Source organism: Setaria italica, chromosome II (assembly GCF_000263155.2).
Source record: "Setaria italica strain Yugu1 chromosome II, Setaria_italica_v2.0, whole genome shotgun sequence".
NCBI lineage: Eukaryota > Viridiplantae > Streptophyta > Magnoliopsida > Poales > Poaceae > Setaria > Setaria italica.
In genome coordinates, this window is record NC_028451.1 from 46,670,285 (window position 1) to 46,688,230 (window position 17,946).

Here is a 17,946-nt window from a genome sequence, read left to right on the forward strand (position 1 = left end):
AGGGAAAGGATAGCAACGTAGCAGGGTTGCAGAATCCGCCAAGAAAGACAGGTCATTGCAGCAGAACACTTGAATTAACATGGCTTCAGAAGCACCCGAATCCGGCCACGGCCAGGACCAACGAGATAAATTACACACCCTAATTACAAAAGGCGCCCGGGCAACAGCCAACAGCAAGCTCTCTTGCACGCCCAGGGCTGACGAGCCTGCGTTCGACCCGTTCTGTTTCTTCTGGGTCACACGGCGATAAGCCTAACCAACCCTAAAACCCTGAACCCCACAGCTATTCGATCTGCTAGTTCACAGATCGTATTCCAGCTGCGGCATTGGAGTGACCTGTGGATCCTCCTCCAACAGCAGATCACTGAAGAAGGGATCGGCGAGACAATCTCTAGCGGACTCGCACGACGCCAGGCGTTTCTTGAACGAGCGGAGCTCCCGGTCCACTTTGGCACCAAGAGCCTAGCATAAGGTGTTCACAAAGGTTAGAAATTCAGGTAGACTCTATGCGCCGGCCACAGGTAAATCAGTAACGATTGGAAAGTATAGGGGAAAGATGAACTCACAAGGGCTTTCATCTTGTGTAGCACCATATCTACAAGATAAATTATCCACACCACATTGGTCTTTGGGAAGCTGCAATACAACAATCAACAAGTGGAGCATCAGTAACAGTCCTGCAATCATGTTTTTCAGATGGAAAATAGTGCCTGATCCATTTCAAAGTTCTTTTTACCAGTCTATTTATCGAACTTGCGGGAAATATTACTTGATATTCATGCACAATTAACATTTTTTTCATGTTATAATGGAAACCCAACTTGGCATGTGCAATAGAAAAAGGACGCTTGAGTAATATATACCTGCCCTCCCAGTGTTCCTGGGTAATTTCTTTCATTTTTCGATATGTTTCTGCCTGCACACATGATATCCATATACATTAGGAAAACACACAATGTCTTAACATACTACTTTCTGGAAGATCGGAAGCAAACCTGCTTATCTCCTTTTTTCCCTTGAAACAATGCAGGATCCGCAGACAGGTCAAGAAAGAGAATGGCTGTCCCTGGAAAATAACATTGCGAACAACAATAAGGGATGATGAAACATAAGTGAGGCAAAATGTTACAGTGATGTACAAATATTCTTCAAATGACCCGTAATCACTTATGCGCTAGGAAACATGAAGTTTCAAAAGGTTGTTGATGCTGATTGCGTGAGGCACAAACTTCAATAAATGTTTCATAAATCTACCTCATTGGCTATCACCATATTATCTCAGTGCTCCCCAACTCTCTTCATAGATCCAATTATGATGATAAAATGTTCAGTAGAATAAGAGCGAGAGTGGTAGCTATTCTTGAATTAACATATATTGTCTTGTCATTATCTACAAAGCATTCTCCACTCTCTGTTCACCATTAAGTTAACATACTTGTAGGAAGCCAGCACATGATTGCATGGATAGGACAGGTGTGCACCACAGCCCACCAAAGCTTGAGTCCTAGATTTTACACTGGTGTCCATGGTAAATTTCTAGCGTGTAGAAGACCCACAGTTCCACACACATGTGTGCGTGGGTGGTGATGTCGGTATTGTGTTTGTTGAGTGTCTACCTTCTGCTCTTGAAATGAAGTTAATGTATTTGGATAAGTTAGTACTCCCTTTGTTTCAAATTGTAGGTCGTTCTGGCATTTCTAGATTCATAGCTTTTGCTATGTATCTAGACATAGTGTATATCTAGGTGCACAGCAAAAACTATGAACCTACAAATGCCAAAACAACCTATAATTTGGGATGGAGGGAGTAGGTTGTAACATCCAGGTTTAAGAGATTTCTATGATTCAATTAGGACACCAAAGAATTCTGAACTAAAATTCAAAGGGGTACCTGTGTTGATCCGAGAAAGGGTGAAGTCAATTATTGAGACATTCAGACCAAAAGTTTTTGCATTCATCCTCTTCCCTTGAAGAGCAAACCTCACTGTATGATTTGTGTCTGGAGTTTCCTCTTGAGCCAAAAGAATGTTACCCCTGCCATGCCATGCACATTGTGGTGGTAAGTAAAATATGAGCACGCTCGATAGCATTTTCAATAGGAAATTTCATAGCAAATCACACTATAGCACCCTTGGTAGCATTCTCAATAGGAACTTTCATAGCAAGTCACACTATCCATTCCTTAAATCTAACGCTAACTAGAAACTTTCATACCTAGAATTCAGGCATGACTATATTTTTCTACCCACCTGCTCTATCAAGCTCAACATGAACTGATACAGCTCTAATGATGACAAAAAACAGTTTTGGCATTTTAAAATAGCATAGAACTGTGAAAGTAAATGCATTTAAGTATGGGATGTATTTTCTCAATTATGTCATAAATCGGAGCGCTGTTTTCACTATATATGGAATGATATTGGCACTGAGAATCTAAGTTAAAAACATGAATCAGCTGAAGCTGTGATGAGAGGACAAACCAGTGCAAATCTCTATGTTCAAATTCACAAGCACTTTCAGCTACTGCTAAGGAAGCAGTAACCTGCATTAATAAAAGAAATATTAGTTATCCTTAAAACTTTGTAGTTCAGGTCAAAAATATACTCTTAGGAAATGCATGGTCCATACCTGAACCAGTAAACTGCGAGCCTCATTATAGTCAACCAGAGCAAAACTTTCAAGATCAGTGCCACCATCAGCTAGCACAAAGACGATATAGCACTGAAACAAAAGTTGCTTATGTAAGAAATAGATACTTTACAGGCATGGTCTGTTTCTGATGATTCACCACAATGGTTAATGGTAAAATGATATTTTGTTTCTGTGAAATGAGGACTTACCTGCTCACTTGTAAACTCCTTTGGATGATCATTTTCGGATCCACGTTTAGCATCAAAGTCTTCCCAAGCACTAATCAGATAAGGGTCATATGGTCCCTGACAAACCCGAAAGCTGCAAGAAATATAATCTTGAGTGGCACTCAAAATCAGGGTATTTACTGTTATGCACCTTTGCGCAAACAAGGTCAAAACTATTGGTAACCATGCCAGGCTTTAATCATTCAACACAATTTCTAGATAAATGGTGTTGCAAAAGTTTCAAAGCATACAGGTTCTTCAGATAAGCTACAATTACAGTTAAATTTGTCTATGTATTTTCCCACTGCAAAGATGATGAAGGCACATACTCTTTTGTCTCAATGAAGCCATTGCATGAATCTTTTTTCTCATCATCAGCTTGGTTTGATCTTAGATTATTAAGCGTCAGAGAAAGCAAAACTTCCTCAAGTATTTCTTCCGATCTCTACAAAACACAATCACATCATGATTACCAGAATTCTACAGACTGGGGAACACCAATGAATGAAATAAACCTTTTGGGTTTCTCCATTGACTAATAAGTCTCCGTCAAAAGGAACCACTTTGCACACAGTCCTTCCAGCTCTATAGGCCTCCCCATATGTGCCTTCACCCAGTTTCTTGATGCTTCCTGGCTCACTATTTTCATGAACATCTTCATTAAAACAGCGAACCAAAAAAAAACATACAGAAAATAATGGAACAATATTCACGTTAATAAAGGGTTAAAACACCTACCAATAAGCAGAGAAAACTTCTGCCAGTGTAACTGGTTCAGACTGCCTGCAAACCATCAGGAGCTGCTCAAAAGCAGTCAGAGCTTCACCACTCCATGGAATACTGGCTTCAACAGGCTCCTCCTTAATGTTCAGTTTACTGAATGATGTAAAGATGTTGGTTTCTTTTGCGGTGCTATTTAAACTGATATCAGTGTATCCTAGAGGGATTGCTCTTCCTGTGGTGTGTGTCCCTGACCATGTATCTTTTTCAGGGGTTCTAAATAAACTACTAGATGTACTATTGCTACTAAGTACAGATGGTATAATTGGTGTCTCCATTATGTGAAACAATGGCTCGGATGATACACGTCTTGCAAGCTTGGAAATTTTCCACCTCTCCAATATTGCAGGAAGATCATGAATAATGTGATTCTGCTCCATTTCTCTGTTCCATGAGCCAAAGGTCTTCGGAGAAGGACTCTCCTCGATGAGCTCAAAAGCATCAACTTCTTCAAAATATGCCTTCTCCTTCCTCAAATCCAGAGGGCCACTTGGAGTTTTCTTCTGTGAACAGTGTTGGAAAGCTTAACAAGTAAAGTACTACATTAATAAATAGGCCTGTAGCAATATTAGACTCACCACTCGGTTGCACGGTTTGGGTGGTCTTTTTTGTGCTCTGCTGGGTTTCTGTTGCTGAAGATGTGCACCAGGAGCAACAAAGATACTTTCTCGTCCTCTGTCAATCAAAACATCATTAGAAGCTAAAACTTTACTTGAGAGTAATGCCACTACAACTTGCCAAACTTCATAATTAATGTGTCAAATCTCCACGTATGATAGGAACAAGCTAAATCACAGAAAGTATATTAGATTCTAGTACTCAGATGACAGTGCATGTCAACTTCCAGAGAAGATAATTGCATTCCATTATTTTTTTATGATACAACTACCTATAGTATCTCTTGAGCATAAGTTTTGCATGTTTTCACAATAGGTCTGTAGACCTACTGGTTTCTTACGTTTCAATCTTTAATAACTGGAATCTGTGTTAGAGAGGTCTATGATCTTGCTGAGTTAATGCCGCATAGGGTTCACAAACTTGCTAAAATAACGCCACTTAACCTCATTCATTAGCTAAGTATGGAAATAAATGACATTACATGAACCTAATGATTATTCCATAATTTGAACATAAAAGCTTAAGGGATAAATGGAAGCCCAAAGCAATGATAAGAACATAAAGATAATAAATCTGGGTGAGTTGGCTTGCAGGCTAGCACCATACATGGTGAGCTAACCAACCCAGCGTTGATTCCTCCCTTCTACAAAATTATCAGGAGGGACGTCTCCCCTTGTTTGTGATTGTGCAAGCTCCCAACCCCACAACTGGAGCCTGGCGAAATACCATAACTCTATCAGTCTAATAAGAGCAAATAGAATCCCCTCAGTACCCTATAGCAATTACAACGATTGTAGAGTGTCCACTTGCAAATTCTCCGGGAAAGAAAAACAACAACGAAGGGTGTTCCTATGCTGAAGTAAGAGCTTTGAACAAGCAATCCACTATGCGATAAAGCCAAATATGAGAGGTAGGATCGTAGGACCCAATGAGGCGGCTTCAAATCTCTCACGGTTTTTACTCAAAGTGGATTGCTTTGGAGATCAAATCCTCTACTATCCACTCTTATGTGACCCTTAATCCCCCCCTCCCACCCCCAACCCCCACCCCACCCCCCAAAAAAAACACATAACATATCTACCAAGGTTGGAGTGGAGTGGGGGCCTTATAATATCTGTTTTACAGAAAGCCCCAGATGATATATAACATTGCGAATGGACATTTATTAACTAAAATGGAGCCAAAATGGTGAAAACAACAGCTGCCGCCTGCCCATCCTATGAATATTGCGACTGAAGAAATCCAAGGTATGCGCACCTGATGGAAAGCGACCGATTCCAGCTGGTCCGCTTCCTCGGCGCGAAGCTCGGCCGCTGCTCGCCGCCGAAGCTGCCCCTCCTGCACGATACCGGAAACGCGTCACCCAATCGCACCGAGGCAATCCTAAATCCACAAAACCTAGAACCAAACCGCCGAACGATCGGCAGCGGCAGCGGCTAGGAACCCTTACATATCCGTGTTCCTCCGGCCTGACGACTCCTCGACCCGGCGACGACCGTACACGACGCCGATGTGGGGCGGCCGGAGCCCGCCGCTGGCAACGATCTCCGACCACGTGTCGCCTGCGCGAGGATAGGAGCAAGCGGGTTAGTGCAGTGGGCGGTGCGATCTCTCCGCGCGGCGGGCGCGGCGCGCTCGTACCTTCTCGAGACGCCATGGGGTTCGGCGGGAGAGCGAGAGGGATCGGAGGTCGACGGAGATGGAGCGTCGGGGGTTGGGGAGGAGGGAATGGGAGGGGAGGGGTCGAGGCGGGGGAGATTGGAATGGAGTCTGGACTCTGGAGTGCGTGTGAATTCGAATTCGGCGGCCGTTGGAATGGCGACTTGGCGAGGCCGAGGAGGGGAAGACCGGAAGACGCTGGATGATGTCAGGCGGTGGCGGGGAGCGGCCGTTTAGTGAGGTCTCGTCGGCTCGGGGGAATTGGGTTGGGCCTGGCAGGCTGGCACACACCCACCACGGACGGAGGGGTTTTGAGGACCGGCGGCCCAGTACTCGAGCTCTCAGTTATTCTGAGTTTTTTTTTTTGATACTCCGTCATACAGACTGAGCTGTTTGCTCGGTGTCGTTATTGCCACAATTAACAGTAGCTTTGTGACGCGTTGAGATTTGCGTCTCGAAGAGTGTGCATGATTCTTTTGTTTTTTTTCGAACGAATCATGTACATCGATCCATTTCAAGAGTTCTGAAATCTTGACCATTTCTCTTGTTGATATTTAGCGAGGTTCAGAACTTCATATCCCTGTGATAGCGATCCTATTTCAACTGGAGCCGTAGCCCGTAAACGTCGGTCACAATTGTACAAGACAGAAACGATCTCGGTGAGATCGTGACATTTTGAGCCGGTTCAGGGAACTAAATCTTTGTTGAAAGCCGGAATCTACCATGTAGAACACTTCACAAAAGCAACGCGTACATTGCATTCTCACTTATCAGATTTACAGGCGCGCAGGTCCTAAGACTACACGTCGAGAGTTTTTTCTAGTCATCGCCGTTTGGACCTCAGCTCTCGAAACAATCTGTACAAGTCCCTACGTGGTCGTGCCGCTGCCAATCTGCAAACACAAGCGGTGTCCGACGTCTGACGCACCAGCAATCCTTCAGCGATATCGGCCATGATGCGCCCTCGAGCTTCGGGTCGCGTGGCTGCGAGAGTGTTCCTGCCTCGCGTGGGAGAGGAGCATGTCCGACTGAGCTAGCCTCCTGCTGAACTCGCTGCTGCCATGATCACCCTGCAGGAATATTCCGATAATCAGAACGCAAAATTAACTGCCGAGTGGTCAGCATTTCTACTTTCTAGTAAAGGCATTTCACCATTCGTAGATTTGTATCTGGTTGATTTGATCCGACTAGCAGCTCCATGGTCTCGTCCATCTCCATTATCTTCTGTTGAAGGCTATCTTTCTCCAACTATACAAGAACACACAAGTACAGTTTAGCATTTGTCAGTCTGGGAAGGCTGAATAGAAATATGTTGCAGCGTTTCTCAAAGTTTCCAGTGGCATATGAGGAAATGCCCCCATATAATTTGCAGGTCAGTAGTGGAATGATGTTGGGAAGGAAGCTCTCGAATGCTGACCTGCAATATTTCGATCTGCGTTTCCAACATTTGCTCCCTTTGCTCAAGCTGTTCAACAAGCAGTTGAGTCTCCAATAGATCTGTCTTCCTTTGGTCCATGTCATCAAGCAAGCTTGAAAGAAACAAAATGCAGCATGTTCACTTGATTTAGTAATTTCAGCTAAAAGCAAAATGATCAGATGAACATTCAGGAATAGAAGTTTCACCTGTCCCTTTCCAGAATGAGACGACCAAGTTCTTCTCTGAGCACCTCGAGTTCTGTGTCCTGCAGTGGCAAAACAGAAGAAAAATGAGGAATACCATCTCATTGTATGATGCAACTTTGTAGCACAGAGTTTTTGGTGGCCTACCTTCGCCTTTGATTGTTCAATTTGTTGTTGGGATGCTATTAGCAGCTTTTGCAGTTCTTCTTGGTCAAGCAAATTCTAGACATGCGAACAACAAATCTCACTAAATGAATTGTTTAAAAGTGACACCTAACGTTTAGCAGCTTGGAGAAACTTCTGCCACTTACAGCATAGTTTGTCATGTCTAGTTTGACGCCAAGTAGCTCCCTTATAATATCATGCGTCATGGTATCCACAGCAGCCAGTCTCGAGGTTAGCAAGCATATCTATAGTCAAGGAGAAAAAAACATAAGCTGTTTACCTCTTTCTGTTTACCAAAGGAGACAAAAACATATACTGACAAGTGCCAAATAATTCAATCCAAACTATTGCGAAAACAAAAGATCAAATGTTACCTCTTTCTGTTTACCACTAACCAACCCTTCTAGTTCTTCAATTCGTTGGCGTGCCACTGAAATTTCTTGATCCTTCTCAGAGTTCATTTGTTGAATAATGCTAGATATGCACCGGAAAGGTGAACCAGATCCTCTTGCTCGCCCCGAAGGCTTTTCAGTTTTGGCATGGACAATATCAGAACTGGATTCATGTGGAACAAACTTCTGTCTTGAAACCATGTGCTCCATCTCATGATACTGTACAACAAGAATTATTAGCATATCTGCAGTAATGATACTTACAAAATAGCATAAGCAGTGCCCATACCTTCTCCTGATACAACAAAGATTGTGCTTCTGAGTGCAGGACCAATTCAGCAATATGCTCTTTGTATTGCCTAATCTGTATAAATGAAACACGTATTAGAAGAATTATTAAGAGAAGACAGGACTCAAAATCTCAAACAGTTAGACAAGTACCTCATCATCTTTATGTTTTACTTCCAGTGTGAGATGTTCAATCCTCTTTCTAACATCTTGATGTGCAAGAATCTCAGCTTGTAATCTTCTACATTGAAAATGCAATCAACTGAAACAAGCTCACATAGACATCTTACGCGTGCCTAATAACAAAAAAGCAATTCAATAGAATTCTTACTTTTCTAGATGACATTTCCCTTGACACAATTCCCCAGCAGCATCACATTTTGATGCTTTTTCTACAGAAAGCATGTCACCAACAGCTTGTAATTGGTCTTCAGATTGTTTATGTAGTTGATAGCTCCTTACTTCCTCTTTAAGGTTGCATACCTTCAGTGAAAACAAGAATATGTCACAGCTAATACTATGCAACAAAGTATACAAATCTATGGCTCTCCATGTTCACACACCAATCCGTGCATAGTTACATCAGAAAAGCTTAAATCCAATGGCAAATGGAAAATTGTGCTGTCTAATGTGGCTTGATTCAGATCAATGACATATATGCATTGTAATCACTATTTAGCAGCCATGTATTTCATTATGAGAAGTTGTCTGATAAGCCGAGAAAGCATCAAAAGGAAGAAGAGAAATAAAGAACCCGTACCTCTTCCTCGAGTACAGTTACTGTTCCTTCAAGTTCCTCAACAGATCGTTCAAGAATCTTAACTTCCTCCTCTTTCTCCTCAGCATAGATTTTACTGATCTCTGCAGTCTACAGAAGCATGACGAGCGAACACATTCAAATTAAATTCCGAGTTTTGGATGGGGCAAGAACCAAATACAATATACTTACTTGACGAGCTTCAATAGCAGCAGCTTCATTTTCCTCAGATAAAGCCATTGCCATCTCAAGCTTGTCCCTTAATGTAAGTATCTCTGCCTGGAGATTTTCCCTATTACTATTCATTATTTTAATGTTATTTTTTAATTCTTCAATATCTGACATTAATTGCCCCACTTCAGAACGATTTAGCAAAAGTATCTGGCTCTCCAATCCCTCTATGACATTAACTTTGTCTTCCAACAGGACTTTTATTTCACTATTCTTCACAGTTTCCTCTTCCAACATTACTCTCAGATCTTTGTTCTCCTTCAATAGCGCCGATGATAAACTTTGAGATCTCTCTAACTCTGATCTTAAAACTGTGAGTACAGCACCATTTTCAACCAGTTCTTCCTCAAGTGCCTTCTGTTTTCTTAACATGTTTTCCATTGCATCAGTTTTTATATCTAGTTCTCTTTGAACATTGCTAAGGGCAGTAGATATTTCATCAGCTTTGTCTTTCATATCTTTCGCGTTTGAGGTGGACTCTTGCAGTAGTTTGAGGTCAAAAGACAATCCTTCTGCTATATTAATCTTCCTGTCAAACTCTCTTCTGAGTGATGCATAATCTGTACTATAATCAGATTGAGAAAAGTCAGGTTTGCTGCTACCGCATTGACATGTATGCGACTCTACCTGCTGACAAGCAGACCCAGAAGTATTTGCATTGAGGTGCTGGAACTGCTTTGTAGATCTGCCTTTTTCTTCTATAAGTGATGCCATGTTAACTATATATGACCTTGACTCCCTTATACATCTCTTCAAGTCTTGGCCAAAAGTAATAATCTCCGAGCAAAGAGCAAAGAGTTCTACTGTAGAGACCCTTTGCATTTGCTGAAACGACCCCCTTATTGTAGAAGCAAGCTCAGCCATCTCTACTACACAATCATTTATCTGTTGGTGCAATTTGTCATACCTCTGTGATGTACAAGAACTTGATGCTTCAAGTTCCTTCAACTCACTGATCAGAGAAGTTTTCTCAGACAATAACAATTCCACCGCTTGCCTACAATTATCTCTTTCAAGTTTCAATTCTTCATTGACCTTCAACAAAGCTGAAAGCATAAGTTCAGCCTCTTCCATGGTTTCTTGAGCCGCCTCAAAATTTGAGAATAAGGTCAGAACCTTATTTGATTTGTCTTCAACAAGATGTAGCATGCTATCAAGCTTTGACTGCAAGGTTTAGCACAATGAAGTTCCACATTATCAATCATATTTTCATAACCCAGACAGAAAACATCAACTGGGGTGTATGAAGAAAGCTTGTATTTTTTCTGTCCTTATATCATTTCAATCAAAACATAATTTCCATCGCATATTCTGATCGGTGATGCTGATGTCATCACCCATGTAAAACTATATGTTAAAGATGGTATGGAAGATAAATCACTTTGTACATATTACGAAACATGATTGATTATACTAGTGTCTAGCTGCAAATATAGTAAGCCTTCATATAGCAAAGGTCTATGTAGCATAATTCTTAGCCTGACAACTGCTGTTCGATTTAACTTTTCTATGTTGGTCTAGCATGATACTCTGTTTCTACATAAATGTCTGACAAAATATGAACAGGCATCATCATTGACCACTAACTTTTCAATAATATGTTAGCAAAACTTGAGAGTGTATTTTGATGCCAAATCTACTAGTACCATTTCCACATAAAAGTTAACTTTTGCGTTTCTTAATGATCAAGAATTTTAAAATACGGATTGACACATTCTACAGTTCTGATACATAATGGTACATGATCTGCTTGTGAACCATCATTGCGATTGTTTCCTAGTAAAATAATGTAATAAGAAAACATAAATAGCCTACAACTTGGTGTGTAGTTACAGTAGGGCTGAAGAAGTGATAGTGAGAGCTGGTAGGAAGTTGGATAATGGACTTGGTTAGTTTTAATAAAGAACCACGCTTCTGGAAGGTTAAAGTCAGCCATTGCTTGTGTTCACCTATACAGGAGATCCTATCAGTTATATTTTCCGTTTCAACATTAGTAGGTTAAGTTGTCTATGGAAATAATATCTGCCACTATTCTCATCAGATGCATGCATCCAAACATGTAGCTGTCTATTAGCTTGGAGCTTACCTGGTAATCTGGATTAGCTTGACCTGTTGGTTCATTTTCATCAGGCTGTTCCTCAATCATGTCAACTGAATTATCAGGCAATATTAGGTCATTACAAGAATGTTCTTCTGCTGTTTCTGCAAAGCGACATTTTCCTGCTTTCAAATGGTTCTTTAGTTCTTGTATTATACAATCCTTTTGGTGCAATAAACCTACTAGTTGTAGTTCTTCCTGAGAGCTTTCTTCATTATCCAACTGCTGAGCTTCAGTAATAGCAAGAGTTGCACCTCTTAAAATGTGCAACTTTTCCTTCACTTCCCTGCCAATTTTCTGTGCAGCTTGTAGTTCAATTTGAAGTTTGAAGATCATCTTTTCCTTCTCAATGCTAACTTTCATAGCCTTCTCCACATGTTCACTTACAGAACTACTACTGTGAGGAAATGAGCTAATCATATTATCAATGTTCTGATATGCATCATCTAGTGATCTACATCCATCTGTTAAGAAGCTCATTAGATCAAAAATTGCAGCCTCCCATTCTTCAGACAAAGAAGCAATTTCTACATCTTTTGCAACAATAATCTCTGAAAGCCTGTTACTTTCTTCAGCCATAATGACTAACTTTTCTGTGAGCTCTCGATTTGTTCTTTTAAGGCGCTCCAACTCTTCATGTGATTGATGTTTCCTAGAGTTCACCATTTCACTCTCTTGACATAATAAAGTCTCATCATGTAAATGTATACCCATCACTGGAGCTTTTTCATGGGCATGACATAAATCATGTGTTTCTGGATAGTGCAAATGAGAAGGTGACTCCAGATCTTCGCTATCAATTTCATAAGGTAACTCAAGTTGAAATGATTCTGAAATATTAGCCATGGTCCCTGCTTGCATGAACTGCTTGCTAACATCATCTGATGATAAACATGAAAAATTCTGTCCAGCTTGATTCTGTTGTGATCAAAATAACAGGAAAATGTAAGTCACGTGTTGTCTTAAACCTATAATTAAGGGTTATATACAACAAAAGAGTAAATATCCCACATTTTCCATTGCATTGATGCTTGTGACCACAACATTCTCCTCTGCCTCAGGAGCAACCTGAAGATATGAAAGAAGATGAGCATTCAAGCACTGAATAATGGAGGCTGTGAAAACGCCATACTTACTTGATTTGTGCAAGCCTTCTGGTATTGTATCAGTTCACAGCGAAGTTTATTTACTTCACTGCAATCAACATGAATGGTCAATTGATTATTAGATTGTTTAAGGTCCCAGAAACAGTGATAATTAAAACCTATATATAAGTATACATTGAGATGTAGGACAGATGTAAAAATACTCACCGAGCTAACAGAACATTGTTTTCTAAGCATGCATCCAGTTCCTTCCTGCAATTGTCAAGCTCCTTGATGGTCTCATCACCCTAAAGCCATTGCATCCAATTAGAACAATGTTGTTCTCCATTATATGATGCAGCAAATTAGTTAAACTTCTAATTTGTCCTACTTCCCCTTACAGCTTATAATATAATGATATTGCTCGATAAAAATTTAGGCTAAGCTTTTGGCTTCCTTTGAAACAGAGAACAGAAACCACATCGATGCAAATAAGTAAAGAACCAAAACCAATGAGAACACACCTGAGTTTCTACATTTTTCGGAGCTGTTGTATATTTCTGCTCAAGAATGTGAAGGAACTACAAAAAGGAAAGTATCAGAATAGCATGTAAGATTTTTTTTCAAAAAAAGAGCAGAAAGAAACTCTGGCGGGTTGAATATACATGATTGCGCAAAAGAGATATCTCTGTTAGTAACATCTCTCTTTCCCCTTGCTTGTAGAAGTTTTGAAGCCTGTATGTCAGTGAAGTAGAATAAGCTAAACCCGGTTTATTCATCAAATGATCAAAAGATCCCAAGTTACTATGTAAAATTTATTGTCTGCAACAAAAACCACTAGGAATTCAAAATTTAATATTGAAATATTACATTGTAAGTTCCTCAATCAATCTCTTGTTTTCCAAAGCAAAGTGAGTCAATTGAGGATTCTCATTGATTTGTTCCTGCAATAGCTGAATCTCCTGGTACAATGCAGCATTTTCATCCATTGAATGCAATCTTTGTTTTTCACCACGAAGTTCGAGTCGCCTCCTCAAGCGTTGTGCATCAGATTCCATCAGGTTGATCTGTCAAAAGAGATAGCTAATATCCGTATGAAAAAGCAAACACTACTCACCTATATAAGGAGAAAGTTGTGTTCAGATTATTTGGGTATATATACGCGATTATTTTCTCTTCTTTACTGCAGTTGAGATATCTTCAACAGAATATAATATTACCAAACGGTTCAAATGCTGTATTTCCGCTTCCTGTTTCCCAATCTTGGTCTCTGCTGATTTCTCTCTCCTGAGGCTCCCAACCAAGACATCTTCTAGGTGACTAACCTGTTATTTAATGTATGAGTAGTTAGTTGTATGTTACTATATATTACCAAAAGGGCAAATCATGCACTGTGACCTTTTGCTTTAGTACATTCAGATCACAGTCTGGTTGATCATCTACTCCACACAAAGATTTGAATTCGTTCGCAAAGTCTGAATCAAGCAGCTGCAAGCCAGGTGATCCAGGACAATTTTGCTGCTTCTTCAAGCATGTCAGTTGATCCTGTTAGGATGAAGTCATGCATTATACAAAGAATCACCTCTAATTTGACAAAGGAGTTCTGCAAAAACAACCTTTACCTTTAGTTCCTCTATCTGCCTTTGTAAAGCCATAACATCTCCCGAAGCGTCTTCATTTACTTTTGCCTAGAATAAGTAAATGAATCCCCAATTAAGTCATCAGGGAAAATTCACATATCTTAACAAATTTGATACACTTGAAAAATAAGTACATTATTTTGAATCAGCTTCGCACGTTGAGCAAACTTCAATGTACTCAATGTCTCACTGGAAGAACTGCAATATAGTAATCCATAAATGAGTCAAGCACATTGTGAAGTATCTAGAAAAATGCTAAATGTAAGATGAACATAGAGAAGATGGATACCAAATAGATGGGCTGATATTTGCAACAATTGTCGTTTTAGAGTTCCCTCCTAAGGAATCCTGGAAAGATATGATAATGAGCCAGAGAGAGAAAAATGGACACAGTGAGAGGGGGAAAAACATTCAGGAGCATGCTTTTTTTTCTGTATTTTAACCTGGAGGAGAAATGTAAGCCTTGAATCTCTATAGGGAACATGACGGTTTCTCCCATTTGCAACATCCACTAGAGTCATGATAACGAGCCTGAAAGAGGACTTAGATGGATTATGATTGTGACTGGTGCACTGGTGCTTCTTACACCACAACTTCTCATGCTAGCATATCAATCTTAGTAACAAAATATGCATATATGCTGATATAATAAAGAACCTTAATACCTTATAACAAAGGTTCGCAGAAATAATGAACTTCCACACATATGTTATGTTCTAAAAATGTTAACCAACAATATCATGCACGAGTATTTTTTGTCTGGTTATGAAATAGAGCAGTTTTTTTAAAATAAAAAGTACAGGTTGATTTCTTTTCCTCGAATAAAAAGTACAGGTTGAATTGCAAAACTTAACGTACAAGGGTTTACATTTGCTATGCCAATATAAGTTCTGCAAGTGGTTACAATAAGCATGAAGTGCGCCGTGTGCTAAATAATATGTTTGCAGCTGGATTGACATGTGTAGTTATTTACTTTTGTCTCAGGTCCAAAAGAGAATGATCGACACCAAAGTGCATGTAGAATATTGTCAGAGAACAGAAGGTTACCCAAGGGTAGACAATGATCTATTAATGTTTGCAGCTTCTTTCAATCGTTCTCCTTCAGCACCTGAGCTTTTCTGCCTAGTTTGAACACAGTCAGTATTTGTGAAGCAAGAAAAGATTGCTACATTATTATGTAACTCACCTCTCAGAACCAGCAAGATCAACCAAGTTCAACCTCCCAAAACGAAGGTGTGTCATCGAATCACTTTCCCAACGGCTCTCAATTACACAAGTAAAGACACTATGTGAGCGGCTGCTCTCGCTATTCATATTTGTGGCAGCCATTTTCCTGTTTGCAACCCCCTAGAAAACATTTCAGAAACTTCATTGAAGTTATCAATTAACAAGCACAGCACCTAGATATTCAGATCCAATAGAAGGATAATAAAGAAGAAAAATATTCGAGCACCTGTAGCAATAGCAACATAACATCTTCAACAGATGACACATAACATTCCATAAGATTTTCAACATATACACCTTTCTTTATATCTTCACGGATCTAGAGTGAAAAATAGAAAGTTAGATTTCACATTTAGTTCATACAAGAGGAAGCAATTCCCACTCATAATTAGCTCACCTGAAGATTGGTTGATGATGGTTCAAGTAGATCAGTTATCTGTTCATTGTAAATCTCAAGAAAAGAGCATTTGCAGATATATTTAAGCTTTTCTTCTCTCCGGAGCTCTTCTTCCTTCACATTTGTTACATTTAAGTCTATCGATCAACAATGGTTCAGTAAAGTATTCACATAACATACAGACACCTTACCTCATTTATCCGTGCAAACAGATATTCAAAAATGCGAGGTGTCAAGCCAGAGTCCTTACTAAGCTCATTGCCCAACTTGGCAAGTTCTCCCATCATTGTGTAAGTTTTCCCACTTCCCGTCTATAGGAATATCATTATCAAACCACATATAAATAGATGAATTATTCTATGGACACAGTATAGTACAGCTTTGTCTTACCTGACCATAGGCAAACAAACAGCCATTGTATCCAGACATGCAGTTCTCCACCATTGGCAGACCCACAACTTTGAATAGCTTTTCCTAAATTGTTGTTTGACAAAAAAAAATGCTTAGGCTAAAGGAAACTGATCCAGAAGGGAATAGAAAACAGTGCTAGTACACTAGACACCTGTGATATTGTTTCACATGCAACATGGTCAAACGTGAACATTGTTTCGGGAGGTCCATTCCAGCTCAATGTCTTTGAGCTATCCTGCAGCAAGCATCTTTTCTGACCATGAGTGGCATTCTCGGTATCATTAATTGGTCTTATTCGTATCAACACCTGTAGAAACCACAACAAAAGTTCACGCATTCGCCATAGCTTCAGAAACCATAAAGGGTGTCTGTATACGTATCGAATTTGGCCATATATTTAGTCACAAACTGGCATGATGCACACTCCCAGTCAAATGGAATATTAGAACTCAACGAGCATGTCACGCCTTCACAATGTATCAGCCAAGTTAAATGATACTAGCTACATATACTTGTATGATTTTTGCGTTGTTAAACCAAAATAGCACTAGGATTACTTGATCGTCATCTAGGCCATTATTATTAGGGGGGCGCAGTTGCCAATCTAATTGACACATGATGATTATGTACTTTTTGTATTGCTGCTGGTGGAAAACATCACGGAGGGCAAAGGATCAAGTACAGACACCCATACCTGCACATTGCGATCCTTCCAGAACGCGGGGTCCTCGTCGAGCTCGAAGTGCGGCACCTCCAGAGGCACCTCCGGACCCCCGAGATCCCTCAGATCGAACACCCTCCTCGCCGCCCCAACCGACGAGGTCCGGTCCCTGGCCCCAGTCCCCGCCACGCAGGCCCTGGGCGTGCCGGCCAGCGACTTCGGCGTCACCGGCGCGGACCGCGGGTTCCGCCCGGGATCCGCGATGGCCGCGAGCGGCGACCTCGGGGGCAGCGAGAAATGCGGAACTGAGGCGGCGGGGTGTGCGAATACGGAGGAAGAGGTGGAGGGCGCAGCGGCGAGGTCGTCGTTCTCGTTGGACTCCACCGCCGCCGCGGAGGCGCGGCGGGGGCGGGAGGTGGAGGCGCGCCGGCTGCCGGCGCTGGCGCCGGGCGCGGCCATGGCGGAGGCGGGCGGGGTGGGGCAGTGATGCGGCGGAGTGAGGTGGCGAGAGTGTGGAGTGGGAGGCTGGGAGCGGGGCGGTCAGAGGCGGCGACCAGTAATGGCCGTTGGCCGATGGGGTCTTCGCCGCTCCAATTCGAATTTGAACTGCTGGTGCGTGCCAGGAGCTCTGGAGCTGGATCTGACGCAGGCTTTCGGCTCAACCGTTGATCAGTTGCTGAGAGATGGTTAATTGGTTATCGGGAAAGCCGTTGGCTTAGGTCCGTTCATTAATGCTGATCTCCACTTTTGGTTGTCAAACTATATGCACGTTAATATTTCGAGCTACTTTAAATATACCTTGATTTTTGTTGAATTGGTGCTACTTTTGAAAAATATTTAACTATAGTAGGAGCAATATACAATAAAAACAATGAACAGAAGGGTGACCATTCTTAGGTAGTGTTTGGTTGGCTCAAATGTAACGTAATCTGATTACTGAAGGTAATGAATCCCATTACATATGTTTGGTTGCGGTGGTTTGTAATCAATTGACACTGTAATCGAATCCCTTACCTAAATAATATCTATACAAGCTTGTTACCCCTCCTCCCCCATCGTA

At 41.1% G+C, this 17,946-nt stretch overlaps 2 protein-coding genes across 5 annotated transcripts; both read right to left on the minus strand.

Moving 5' to 3' along the window:
* Positions 1-55: 55 nt before the first annotated feature.
* On the minus strand, positions 56-6,092 carry LOC101756830 (serine/threonine-protein kinase haspin homolog). Its single transcript, XM_012843781.2, has 15 exons — positions 5,897-6,092; positions 5,706-5,817; positions 5,513-5,593; positions 4,216-4,312; positions 3,596-4,140; positions 3,373-3,496; positions 3,187-3,302; positions 2,840-2,951; positions 2,628-2,720; positions 2,480-2,541; positions 1,891-2,033; positions 996-1,066; positions 864-916; positions 567-636; positions 56-462 (listed from the first exon to the last, which is right to left on the minus strand). Exons 1-15 carry the CDS (start codon positions 5,910-5,912, stop codon positions 301-303), a joined length of 1,857 nt encoding a protein of 618 aa, XP_012699235.1. The 5' UTR covers positions 5,913-6,092; the 3' UTR covers positions 56-300.
* A 417-nt stretch (positions 6,093-6,509) lies between these two features.
* LOC101757795 (kinesin-like protein KIN-12E) lies at positions 6,510-17,452 on the minus strand. 4 transcript variants are annotated; one of them, XM_022824552.1, is made up of 33 exons: positions 16,920-17,448; positions 16,377-16,532; positions 16,205-16,288; positions 16,065-16,125; positions 15,815-15,951; positions 15,644-15,736; positions 15,377-15,537; positions 15,238-15,312; positions 14,634-14,721; positions 14,480-14,538; positions 14,325-14,388; positions 14,173-14,238; positions 13,949-14,095; positions 13,771-13,875; positions 13,421-13,617; positions 13,216-13,285; positions 13,075-13,131; positions 12,779-12,858; positions 12,602-12,659; positions 12,477-12,533; positions 11,454-12,383; positions 9,329-10,531; positions 9,140-9,247; positions 8,711-8,862; positions 8,533-8,620; positions 8,381-8,455; positions 8,074-8,310; positions 7,846-7,944; positions 7,682-7,756; positions 7,538-7,596; positions 7,332-7,443; positions 7,067-7,162; positions 6,510-6,984 (listed from the first exon to the last, which is right to left on the minus strand). In XM_022824552.1, the coding sequence occupies exons 1-33, from the start codon at positions 17,343-17,345 to the stop codon at positions 6,853-6,855; spliced, it is 5,607 nt and encodes a 1,868-aa protein (XP_022680287.1). In that variant the 5' UTR covers positions 17,346-17,448; the 3' UTR covers positions 6,510-6,852. The 4 variants fall into 4 exon arrangements, with proteins under 4 accessions (XP_022680287.1, XP_022680286.1, XP_012699234.1 ...); XM_022824551.1 differs by having other exon boundaries at positions 8,533-8,617; positions 15,815-15,928; positions 16,006-16,125; positions 16,920-17,447; XM_012843780.2 differs by having other exon boundaries at positions 15,815-15,928; positions 16,006-16,125; positions 16,920-17,447.
* Between the last annotated feature and the right edge of the window lie 494 nt (positions 17,453-17,946).

Coding starts and splice junctions, on each gene's coding strand:
- LOC101756830 (XM_012843781.2), bottom strand. Junction 3,303..3,372: donor TCAATGGAGAAACCCAAAAG/GTTTATTTCATT, acceptor TGTGTTTTGTAG/AGATCGGAAGAAATACTTGA. Junction 917..995: donor GGAAAAAAGGAGATAAGCAG/GTTTGCTTCCGA, acceptor TCATGTGTGCAG/GCAGAAACATATCGAAAAAT.
- LOC101757795 (XM_012843780.2), bottom strand. CDS start 17,345: ATGGCCGCGCCCGGCGCCAGCGCCGGCAGCCGGCGCGCCTCCACCTCC. Junction 14,239..14,324: donor CGAAGCTGATTCAAAATAAT/GTACTTATTTTT, acceptor TACTTATTCTAG/GCAAAAGTAAATGAAGACGC. Junction 8,456..8,532: donor TAAAACATAAAGATGATGAG/GTACTTGTCTAA, acceptor TCATTTATACAG/ATTAGGCAATACAAAGAGCA.